Here is a 12551-nt window from a genome sequence, read left to right on the forward strand (position 1 = left end):
GTGAGCAATCGCTTTGCCCATCTGCCAGCAGGTCGAACTGAGTGTGTATGAGGAATAAGTTTAGAGACACCACATGCATACGGGAAGGCTCCGTGTGCCTCCCTAGAGACTTTATCCTTTGCAGCTTACTGTGTGTTGAGGATAGACATGTAAGGAAAGCGTTATGTCACATTTGGGGGGAGCAGCTCCATCTCTGACACCATCGGATTTAACTCTTTTCCAGCAGAGCAGAGCAGTACTGCTGTGTGGGATCAGTTTGAAACATGAACGCAGGAGGAAAACCCACGCCATATGAAGTCCCTCAGGAGCAGAAATAACAGTGTCCCGGTGCTCAACGCACGTTAACACCGCTTTTCGTGCCCGTTCCGTCTTTCCCTGCGGTAGTTCCGCACGGCCGGGTTCCGTGCTCCGTGCTCAGCGCTCCGCGCTCGGGAGTTGCGCGGCTCTCCCGCAGGCGGTGCGGCGCTGCCGGCAGCCCCCAAACCCGTCCCGCGTCCCTCGGCGCACGCACAGGGAAACGGGGGAGGGGAGGCATTACAGCCTTCCGATGGGAGCGACGGAGCGGGGCGGGGGATGCGGCCGTGGCCTGCGGGCTCCTCGCCCGCCACTTCTCCCTCCACCCGCGGCCGGGCCCGGCGCGCTCCCTCGCTCCCTCCCCTCGCGCCGCGCGTGCCCGCGGGCCCGGCCCGGCGGCGGCGCTGAGGCCGCGGCGGAGGCGGCGGCGTTGGGGGGCGGCGCGGGCCGCGCGGCGGGGCCGCCTGCACTGTCTCTTTAAGGGCGCTCCGTCTGGGGTGGCGCTTTCCTCCGCGAAGGCTCCTTTGATATTAATAGTGTTGGTGTCTTGAAACTGACGTAATGCGGGGAGACGGAGGTCCTGACAAGCGATAACAGTCCCTGATAACGCGCCGGCCGCCCCGCGCTCCCAGGCCGCCGCCTCGCCGCCGCGCCGTGCCCCGGCTCCGCGCCCCCCGCCCCGCCGCGCCCCCGCCCCCGCCCCGCGCCGGCCCCGCCGCCCCCTCCCCGCGGCGCGGGGCCGAGGGGGGAGAGGAGGCAGCAGCGCCGCGGCCCCCCCGCCCCCCCCACCCCCCCGCTCCCCGGCCACCGCCACATAATCCGCGGCCAACTCTGCCGGCAGCAGGAGACGGTTCATGGCTCGCGCCGCGGCTCCACCATCTTCCAGGCTGCCGGGGCCGCCGCTGACGGTTAATCAACAGGTACGGCGAGGGGGGGGGCAGGGGGGCGGCGGGGAGGGCGCCGGGGCCGGGAGGGGGCGGCGCGGCGGCGGCCGGGGCTGAGGGGGGGGGCGCGGGGCGGGGGCGCGGAGCCTGCGGCGTGTGCCCCGGGCGGGGGGGGGGGCAACCCCCCCTCAGTGTGAACCCCCCCGCCTAGGCCCCCCCCCCCCCCCCCCCCCAAAAAAAAAAAAACAAAGCCAAAAAAATAACAAAACCCCAACAACACCACCACGAAGGGGGGTGGGCGCAGCCGGAGCGCTTCTCAGGTTTCAGAGGGATTTTTCGGTGCCCCCCACTCCGACTCGCGCCCCCCCCCCCCCCCCTGCACTCCCCCCCCGGCGGTGGGTCAAAGCCATGTGCCATGGCCGGGAATGGGCGAGCGCAGAGCAGCGGCGGCCCCGCCGCGCTCGGGAGGGTCAAGTTCAGGGAGGAGGGGAGCAGCCCACGGCGCGGCTCTGCCCGGCTCTGCCCTCCCCGCTCAGCGCTGTGCCCCGGCCCGGGGCGCTCTGGGGGGAGGGGAGGGAGCGCGGCGCGGCGCGGGGGGCGGCGGCGGAGGACGCCTTGCACCGAGGAGCTGCGCCCGCACGGCCCCGCGTCGCTGCCGGCAGCCCAGCCGTAGTGCGGAGCGCGACGCGCGGGGCGCGGAGGCAGCACCATGAGCAGCAGTAAGTTCGGGGAAAAGTTTTTTTTTTTTTTTTTTTTTTTTCCTTTTTTTTTTTTTTTTTTTTTTTTTTCCCCGGGGGGGGCTGGGGTCCGCGCACACCGCGGTGGGATCGGTGTTGTTATGTTCTGTTTTGCGTGTTATGTTTTCTTCTTTTTTTTTTCTTTCTTTTTTTTTTTTCTTCCTTTCTTTTTTTTTTTTTTTTTTTTTTTTTTTTTTTTTTTTTCAATCAGAGCACGGAGAGACGTAAAACTTTTCCTTCTTAAAGGCGAAGCTCTGCCCGCGGCGCTGCCCTCCCCGCCGGCCTGGAGCTGCCCCGTGCTGTCCGCGGTGCAATGAATGGGGTGGGCGCGGAGCGGCGGCTCCGCAGGGTGACACCGGGGGCTTTGTTCCAGGCACCGCGCAACTTTTGGGCCCCCCGGCTTTTTTCTTTTTTTTTTTTTTTTTTTTTTTTTTTAATATATATTTAAAATCAGTGATGTTTTGGTAAACTTTGGAGATAGGGGTGAGCTGAAGGGGACGTATCTCGGTGCCATCCCAGTGGGTCTCAGCGCGGCTGCAGACAGAACAGCCTCGTTGTATCCCGCTGCAAAAGGAAAAGTATTTCCTACCCCAAACAGAGCGTTCTGCGCCTATTGGAGGTGCGGAGCGCGCTGCCTCCGCTGAGCGCGTTTGAAAGGCTGACAGGAACAAGCAGCAATTCCCTACGCTCCGATTTTATTTAATCGAGTTCAGTACAGGAGCCACCGAAGTGCCATCCCGGCGGCGCTCCTCAGCTGCAGCCAGGGATGTTGGTGGCATCATGTTACTTTCCTGTTGGTTTTAGGAAAAGTTGAGCACGCAGCAGAGGCTGCCAGAGTGAGACATGGCGAGGGGCAGCGGAGGAGAGCGGCGGGCAGAGCCAGGTCCTGACGTGGCCAAAATGGGAATGAAAGGCGCAGAGCTCTGGGCTGCGGCGAGGCTCCCTCGTGGGTCCGGCAGCACGGATCCCACCGGTGACATTTAGGGAAAACCTCACCGGGTGAGGAGCTTTTTTAAGTGCTCCGGGTCTGTGAGTAAATAGAGGGCTTGTTTGAGAACATCAGCTATTTCCTGTAAGTTGTGATGCTGACAGGACTGTCTGGAAATGATATCAACACTTTGAAAGATTTTTTTTTTCTTTTTTTAACTGCTGAATGAAAGTTTGTTAATAACGCGGTCAGACCAAAGCAGTGGAACACTTCTCTACAGAGTAAAAAGTAGAAAGAGAGAAGACTTTCTTCTTTCCTCTTGAAGAAGGTGTACCTGCTGCCTGGGGCGCACAGAGCCAGCGGTGTCAGTGCCTGTATGTATGTGGGCTGCTCTGGGCAGCAGAAGGCTCCTTTGCCTTTATGGGATCAGGAGAAGTCAGACAGAGAACATCAGTCCATAACCCGCCCTGCTTGCTCCGGTCCTCACTTTCTGTTGTTGTTGTTGTTTCATATAAGAACTTTCCTCTCTCTCTGAAACTTTGCGCGTACGTAGTCACAACAAAGTAAGTAAAGGGCAAAGTTGCATCAGCTTCCAAGCATATATGTTGGATCCTCAACGGGCTCTCAGTGATAAGGAGTGCTGTTTTTTTTTCTCTATTTCACAGAAATGTTAATAAAGGAAAAAATGTAAATAGCAACTCCTGAGATCCGAGACTTCCTTGGGCATCAGACATGCTGCAGCCAGGTTACCCTCGCTTATTTTAATGCCTTCATAGTGTGATTTATGCCGCTGGTGAGTGGGGTGCTTCCCTCTCTATTAGCGATAGGGTGAGTTCAGCATTACTGTATGACTCCATCTCAGGGTTATGTTTCTATCATGTGTTGCGCATCAGTCGTAGGAACTTGCACAGTGTGCGCTGTTACCGTGCTGCGTGTGGGGAGCTTTGTTATTCACATGTTGTGATTGCTGAGCCCCGTGTGGACCCGAGTGCCTCTAAGGTGCAGTGGCTGCTGTTAGATCTCTGCGTTTCAGGCATGTTATATTTTAATGCCAGCTGACACAGAGGGTTTTCTATTTTCAAAGCATTGTGCAAACAATGACTAATTACTTTCTGTTCGTGTGAATTACCTCTTTTAGCACTTTATCAGGCAGTCGCTTTGAAACAAAACTGTTTTACATTACAGTGCGAAAGAGTTAAAAAATTAGCAAAGGCGTGTAGGGAAAAACCAAAATTTTAATTACAAACAGGCATCTTTGGGTACGCATTTAAATTGTTCTTTTTATGTGGAACTTTCCTTCTGAGTTTGGGAGGGCGTATACATATGAATATTTATGTCTCTTATAAACTCTCGACAATATTTTAATGTAATAATCTTAATAGAAACCGTCTCAGATCTCAGCGGCAGCCGTGCTGGCAGTATCGCCTTAATAAAGGTTTGTGGGTAGCACCAAATATAACATTGTGAGAAAGTTTATGGCAAAATATTTTTGAACACGACGGGCTGGGAATCTGACGACCCTTTTTGTTAGGTGCAAGTAAAGTGGAAATAAATTACATTTTCAATACAGTTTCAGTTAAAACAAACTGCCACCTGGTAGTAAAAGTATCGGGCCGAACAGAAATATATTCTGATGGAGATATTCAGCTGGGGTGCAAAATGAGGCCATTCATCCATACGCTGACAGCGTTCCAGTCGGTGTTTGCCCTGCTTAATTTAGTTCCTCCACACACCATGGGGCAGTCTGGGGCTGGTTTTGGCAGATCCGGGCCGCACGGAGCTCCGCACTTTGTCCCTGATGCTGCACCCCGGGAGGCAAGATGCACTTGGTTCCCAGTAACAGCGGACAGGTATATGGAGAAAAGGCATACGCTTTCTTCTTTGTTTCTGAAACTTTCTGAAGTTCCTACCTAGTGAGAAAACAATGCCATTTTCCAGTCCTGGTGATTAGTAGTAAAACCAGCATAGTCTGCACCCATCTATTGTACAAATACCATTGCCTGCTGACCTTTGGATACATTAATTACAGTATATCTGGTCCAGGTTCTACTATTTTTGTCTGTCTGGAAGATAAATAAAAGTGCCCTTTCCAGTCCTCCTGGAGTAGGAGCACAACTTTTTTCTTGGTATTGTCATGAATTATGGAGTTCATTTTTGAATGCTGTGCCAATGGAGCTCTCTTTTTCTTTTTTTAAGATAAGCTTGCACCAAAGAGGGAACATTTGCTTACTCGAAGACTGCTTTCAGTTCACTTCTTACTGTAAAAACTTTCTAGGCTTTGCTTTTTTTTTTTTTTTTTGGAGAGTGTTTACTAATTAAAAGGAAAAAAAAAAAAAAAAAGCATGTAATGAGTTCTATCGGATGATGCGAAGGATTAAAGCACAATTACACCCCTAAAGAGCAAATGTTTATAAGGGTGAGACGTGTAGCTGTGCTGTGTGGGTGATGCTGGCTGCCTGCTCCTTGATGTAGGTCGCACCTCATCAATAAGGCCCTACCAGGGCTGTGTGCGGGGCCAGATGTGCAGTGCCCAGAGCTCAGCAGTGCTACTGGGGCAGGGCAGGGAGCGGTGCCATCCGGTTCCCAATTTCGTCAGGCAGACCGGGGCTCAGATTAAGCACAGAGTGATGGGAGAATGAGCGCCATGGCCTCAGCTTAGTCCCCAGTGGACATTTTGTGGCAGCCTGGGAGCATCGTGTGGCTGAGCACTGTCCGGCTGGATTGGTGTCACGGGGTTTGGAGGAGCGTGCTGTAGGTGGACCAGCACAGCCGTGTGTAAGGAACTTTGTTCAATAGCCGTCTATGTTTTGTTCGTCTTTTGTGCTATCGATTTCTTATTTTTCTAGTGCCTTTTAAAGTGATTCTTTAAAATTTAATAATAACACCGCCCATGGAACATGCACCTAAAGCTGAATAGAAAATGCTAATCTTTCTGTCGGTGATTTTTATTGTATCAGCCTGTTGCATTAACTAAGGAATTTTATTCCTGCTGCGGATTTCTGTACGTGGATTTTGGAAACTTGGAGAAATCCTCTACTGTGTGGTGCTGCCCAGCATGGGACGCCCCGTGTACGTGCTTGGTGGGACCTGGGGGTGCTGTACTGGTGGGCACAACTCCCATGGGGTGCTTCTGCCTCCAGAATGGGAGGGCTGAGTCGCAGAGTTCAGTCCCAGTGGTCATTTTTTTCTTTCTTTCTTTAGCTGCATCGCACACGTATAATTTCTCGTAAGTCTGCTTTCTTTCCAGGCTCTGATTGACTTTTATTTTTTCTTTCCCTTGAATTTATTTTAAAATATTTAATTTTTAAAATGTTACTAGCCCTTTAAAAACCTGTAATAAATGCTTTACAAGTGGCTAGACACCTTCCCTGGTGGTTTAATTTATACAAGCAGGAAACTTTCTCTCCTTCTTTCTCTCTCTCTTTCTTGTTTTCTTTAAACCAACTGACGTAATGCCAAACTTTGCTTTAAAAGAACAGACAGAAGTAATTGGTAGCTTTTAACTTTTAATAATGTTCTGGATTGGTTTTAGTGGCCAAACTGCCATTTTTTAAAAATTCAAGTAAAAACGGGCTTGTGGCCTGAGGAAGAAAGGCCCTGTTGATGCAGTTATTTTTATTCTTGTTTTTCAATCTGTTATTAAAAATCTTTCCTGCTGAGCTCTGCTGGATTTCTCCAATTGCTCTTTGTGATGGCTGGTGCATTTCAGGTTACGGTAACTTAAACTGTTTTCTGATTTATTATTTTTTTCTTTTTTTTTTCTTTTTTTTTTTCTTTTTTTGAATGGGCATTTTGAGATGCCCTGTGCCTTTTCTTTTTCAGGTTTCATTTCTTGCCTCTTTCGCCTTCCTTCTCACCCAGCATTCAAAGCCTTACTATAAAGAGGCGGTTTGTTTTCATTCCAAGATGGCTAATATTGTAGCTACCTTCAATGAATATTATTTTACCAGGATGAGAGGATTTTACACCTGTCAGTGGCACTAATTGGAATGGTATTCACTGCTCATTTCAGAGAGTGGTAGATGCCGTCTGGCAGAGTGGCTGCTTTCTGTGTTTCCTCCACCTCATATTTTTAAAACAACCAAGTTTTACAATATGCTTGGTTATAGACTTGGTGATTTGTGTCCACAGGATGACAATGGGAACAAGAAAATGCAGCGGAAGGATTTTATAATTGACTATACTTAAGAAAATCCAGTGTATTATCTTTTTTTCCCTCCTGTTTGTTTGTTTGTTTGTTTTTAGAGTTTTCTGACTTGTTTCCTTAATTTCTTTCCCACCTCTGCTGGGGTTTCGAGCGCAGACAAGCTTTCTACGGTAACAGTCGGCGTTGGGCAATAGACTTTCTTGACGAAGTTGACGTCAGGACGACTTCATAAGTTGGCAAGTAGGGAAATCTTTCAAAGACCGAGTTGGCTTGTGCCAGTTTTTCCTTCCTTTAGGGGAGACACTCCACCCAGTAGGAGGTTACCCCACCCAGTGTGGAGAGCTATAATTCAGTGGCAACACTTTAAATGTCAATCCTCCCTAGGGTTTAAACCCCAGACTTGTCTTGCCTCAATCTTTCTATTGAATCTAACATTCAATCTGTTGAAGTAACCTCTCATCTTCATAAGCACTTTTTGGGCTTGATCCTGCAGTTCTCATTCTTGAAAAATACGCATTGACGTCAGGGGGACTTTTTGGTTCAGTAGAGCTGCAGGATTGGCCTCTGCAGGGTGGTGTGTGGCTGTGTGTCTGGAAGGAGGGCTGTGTCTGCTTGATGAATACTGTATGTAATCCATGTTGTTACAGATGAAATCTGAAGAAGTCCTGCACTAAAACACATCTTCGATGAGTGAAGTGCACTTATTTTTATTTAGCATTTTGTCAAATTAACTTATGAGCTTTAAAATTTCCAACTATGAAGAATGTCAGGCATTTCTACCCCTTATATATATCACACGATAGGCATTTTTGAGTGCTCCTATTGGCAGTGCTTTTTGTGCTCTGATGGAAAATGAACACTGTGGCTTGTGGCTCACTGTCTGCCATGTCCATTGGGGTTCCCAGATAGGGCTGAGAACTTGCAGGGAAAAAAGTTCGCTAAGACAGTGCACAGTTTTTATGTGAGCATTTTGTTTCCTTCTGGCGTCAGTTCTGAAGCATCCCTTCCAGATTCCACGTTCCTTTAGTCAGACTGACAGTGCAGAGGGGAATATATAATTTGATATTGCAAAAATGTTACAGAAGAAGCACCGTGGTGTTAATCTCTGCATTTTGAAAATAAGCCAGCATTTTTAGTTAATTAATATATCTGAAAAAAAGTCCGTGAAAGATGATGTTAAAAATCATCAATGTGCTTGTGTTTCTCAGTAAAGTTTACTTAAACAATATGCTTCAGTTTTGCCTCAAACCATTTCAAGCAACCTCTGGTCCAAGAATGTACCAGTTCTTGGTTCCTGGAAGATTAAGCGTGACAGTTTCTATTATATAATGAACAGCAGTATTGTTTGAACAAAGGTAACATATTTTGAGTTGTGTACTCTTTTTTGGCAGCTGGCACTAGTGTAGGTCTAAAATGAGTGGTGATCTAACAGTGTAAATATCTGAATGTTCTTGAAACGCACTGTATGGATGTAATGTGTTTAAATCATTGAATCTATCTATCTATATTATATAGAATGTGTATGGATGTGTATATACAAAGCCGTAAATGGTGTGTTCTGCTATCTGTAGCCTTCAAATGTGTATCCTTCGGGTATTCTTGACCTACTTTGCGAAGTCTGCAAGTCTGAAATGCTCACTAAAACTTAAAAAATTAAACATACAGCTTGGCAGTTCACAAAAAAAGTGGGGACAGATTTTTTCTAGTAGTTAATTGGAAAATGATAAAATACTCTGCCTTGACAGATACCTTGCAGACTGCTTTTGGATGTGCCAGTGACTATTGGGACTATTAAAAAAGCCCACAAAACAACACATCAAATCAAAAGCCCAACCACACAAAAAACAAATTCTCAACTGGAACCGGGAGGGGAGGGGGGAGAACAGGTAGATACTGAAGTGGAGTATCGCCTAAAATTCCTGTATGCAGCTGTGGCTTAATGGAAGCAAAATTGGTTAGAACAAAGCAGTTTTCTTTGGGGGGAGAGGTTTCTCAGCGTTTTCGAAGTGTGATTCTTTTTAACTTTTTCATACTCTGGTCTTCAAGTGAAAGCTGTGCATATGTGGAACCCCATCCAAAGCTTGCTGTGCAGATGAAGAGCTGCTTCGTGCATTTGGTTAATAAAACAAAGATTTATCTTATTTCAGCTTCTCAAACTGGAGTTAGTTTGCTTTTCTGTTAAGAGTTCTTATTTTTGGATGTGTTAAGTACCCTTGATCAGGCATTCCGTAGCTGCAGCCACACAGGATAAATCAAAAATGCAGTACATGCCGCTTGTTGCTGAGCTTTCTCCTCTGCCTGTAGAGATGCACATGCACAGTTAACAAAGTAAACCTTGCCCCAGATACCTGAGGCAAAAGCTTGTGGAAAGCAAAGCCAAGCCTCACCGTGTGCCTTGCTTTATGTCTCGCAGGTGAGCAGTGACTGCTGGCACGTGGGAGCGGGGTGCCTGCGCCGGGCACCTGGCTTGGGGTGCTTGGAGCAGGACTGTCCCTGGGGCTGTCACAGGAGTGGGAGTCTCCTTCAGCCTTTTCAGAGCTGAAGTTTTTGTTAGAACTGAATTGCTTACTGAGTGTTGTGTATATCAGGATGAAAAAAGAAAATAATATAGTGGATTAAATTAATCTCGTGATAGTTGTTTGAGCATACTGTAGCAATGTAAATCATCTTGTGGCATTGAGCTGATATTTCCAGTCTTATAGGGGGAAGATCAGAAGTTATCAGCAACGTATATCTGAGTCATTCAGCCACAATAAATCTTCTGACAAACACCCACCCCTTGCACACCCAGAGACACTCTTTGAGACTGTTGAAATTCAGCACACACCTGTATCTTATGTGTGAGTCTATAAGCATGAATAGGAGATGTGTCCTCAGCTGCAATCACACAGTGGTGTTTCCTCTGCTAAGCTACAGCACCAGCAATCAAAACAGTCCCGGCACCAGAATTCAGTTTTTCACTCATTTGTTGCTGCCTGCGTAGTCCTCAAGGTTGTCTCCTTCCCTGGAAGACATCCTGAGGAATGGTTAATTGCAGAGAAAGGCAGGGTATGGCTGAGAGCACGGCTTCTGAGATGAAGCACGGCTTCTTTGTGGCTGAGATTACCTTCTGCTAACTGCTCAGGGTATGAAACTATACGTGCTTCATCTGTATCAAGTAAGAAGCGATCGTGCCTAATCCGCTTTTATCTAGGTATCATTCTGTCATGTGTAAGGTATGCTCTGCCTCGCTGCCTCTGTTCTCTGCCTCTCTGTGTCTCCCGCACACTGGCTGCTGGATGCACATACATACATGCTAAAAATACATGTAAATTGAAGTCCATCTGTATTGCATATTTTTTTTCTTTTTTTACAAAAACACCAGTGTTTGTATTGTTCTTTTTCTGAGCCCTTAATGAGTTTAAAGAATTTAATGTGACTTAATGAGGGTTCTTATTCTATTTCTGACACAGAGACTAATGAGGGAAAAGTAGAACAAATTCAAACCCAACTTTTACTTGTGGTTGGTTTCATGATGTCATCAAATGCAGGATATTACAACTCCTGGAAAAGTTTGCAAATCCAGGCAAGAGTCCATTTTGCATCACTGCCCTTGTTTATGACACAAAGTTTACTAGTGAGAAAACAGAGTTGAGTATAATTTTTTTTTTTTTCCTTTTGATGTTTGGGTTGCTTTGATTTTGAGGTAAATGCTCTTTATAAAAGTGAATCTCACTTGATGCACATGCCAACATGGGGGAAATTTAGATACTGCTAAGAATTGATTAAAGCCCTCTGCAGTGCTGATCTGCTCCCTGCTTGCACGTGCTGAACCTTCTGCTAACTTCATCTGCAGTCAGATCTGATCCTCACCAGAAAGCTTGCTAATTGCATTGCGTTTTAAGAACTGTGGTTCTCTGGGACCTGCGCTGCTCTTCGGTGCAGTTTATCACTTTAAAGCAGTCTTTCTGAACTGATAAGAACACTTCCTAATGCCCTGTCTTGCACTTTGCTTCTCTGCTCACTATGGCCAAAGCAGTGCTTTGCAGCACAGACAGGTCTTCGGCATGACCGCAGGCTGGTCTGACACCTTTATAGGATTTCTTTTGATTGGAAATCAGTTCGCTTCCTAAACTGGAATTTAAAATGTAGGCTTTTGCAGCACACTTGTTTCTCAGTCCTTTTGCTATTCACAATCCACCTTCTTTTTTTCTATCAACAAGTGTCTGAAAGGTGATAAAATCAATAGCAGCGAAGCTCCAGTATTGCATGTATATCCGTGTAAGCAGACTGTAAGACAGATGTGATGCTGTGGACATCAGGGTATTTCTGACAGGCTGAGGTAAGCTGTGATTTTCACTGTCTGCAAAATCTTCTTTTGATGTAACCAACTGGGGAAAGTTGCAGAACAGTACATATGCTTTTCTATGCTGATTCTTCTCCTCCACTTAATGTTGGTATTTTAGCAATATCAAATAGGCGGTTAGTAGTGTTTTCTTAGGTGGACGTTAGCGCTTTGCTCTCTTGCTGTTGCTACGCATCTCAGAACTGTGATGGATTTTATTGTTGCCTCTTTTATATTAATTTCTTTTGCAATTAGATGTTGTTTTTGTGTTGTTGACTGCAACATGAGACAGTTCAAGTAAATTAACAAGAATTTGAATTGGAAATAGGGTCATTTTTAACCAACTTTCTTGAGCATTATCATGCAAACAGAAAGAGAGTAAGTTGTCCAGTTGGTTTTTCCAAATGTGTATATGGGTGTTTGTGGTTTGTTTTTTTCTTAATGAAGGTTTTCATAATTTGGTAGTTTAGAAAATACGGGTATGTTCTGAAAATATTTCTCACAGATGGCAGATCTGAATCGGTAGCTTTCAGGTAGACGGTTTTGCTGCAACATATGGAGTCTAGAGCTGAGCAGTTTTCTGGAGTTTTAAAACCATTGGAAAGCAAGATTTATTGGACCTTAAATATCCCAGTGGTACAAATTTATTTGGTGTTCATGGCAGTCTCAGATTAATTTTCCTAAGAGATTTGCTGTGGTATTGCGTTATCTAAGGAACGTTTAAAATGGGTTTGCCTACCTTTTTTCTTCAGCGATTTCTCAGTTCTAATTTGTGTGGAGGAAAATCAGTACTAACAAAGGTGACCTGTTAGCGCTGCTGAACTTTATGGTACAAACTGTTTTACCTGGATGGGTCAAAAACAAGACTCTGAAAAGCTGACATTTTTAAAGATTTTTCTTTCAGCAGTGCAGTGTGGCAGCGGTTGTTGGCAGTGGGATGGAGCCTAGGAAGTAGTCACAGGAGAAAGAAAGAAGACAGCTGTGGAATTTATTTTACTGGGTTAAAGGAGACTCATGGCTAAGCAAGCTTTACCTTCTTGGGTTTTCAGGATTTACTGCCCAAAAGACAGATGTCTGAATGGCAAGGGAACTAGGATATTGTAAAATCCATCACGACATGAAGTGCTATTACTGCATGTGAATACAATTTATTAATTTTTTTCACTCCAGCAAATGGTGACTTTTTTTGTCTTATCAGAAGGAATTTCGGATGAAACCTTAGTGGAGTAATGCTGCT

General features: G+C 46.5%; 1 protein-coding gene across 7 annotated transcripts in view; it reads left to right on the plus strand.

The window, feature by feature from the left end:
- Positions 1-1091: 1091 nt before the first annotated feature.
- TRPS1 (transcriptional repressor GATA binding 1) overlaps positions 1092-12551 on the plus strand; it is a 205793-nt gene continuing 194333 nt past the window's right edge. For 5 of the 7 annotated variants that reach the window (XM_048940441.1, XM_048940447.1, XM_048940448.1 and 2 more), the window contains exon 1: positions 1092-1214. Coding sequence is in view for 1 of the 7 variants with exons in the window: in XM_048940445.1 (XP_048796402.1) it covers positions 1888-1897 (10 nt within the window). In the remaining 6 variants the exon portion in view is untranslated. Of the gene's footprint in view, positions 1215-1782; positions 1898-12551 lie in introns of those variants that run through there. The other 2 variants (XM_048940445.1, XM_048940442.1) reach the window with 2 other exon arrangements.

The sequence above is a fragment of the Lagopus muta genome, chromosome 3 (genome assembly GCF_023343835.1).
Source record: "Lagopus muta isolate bLagMut1 chromosome 3, bLagMut1 primary, whole genome shotgun sequence".
Lineage (NCBI taxonomy): Eukaryota > Metazoa > Chordata > Aves > Galliformes > Phasianidae > Lagopus > Lagopus muta.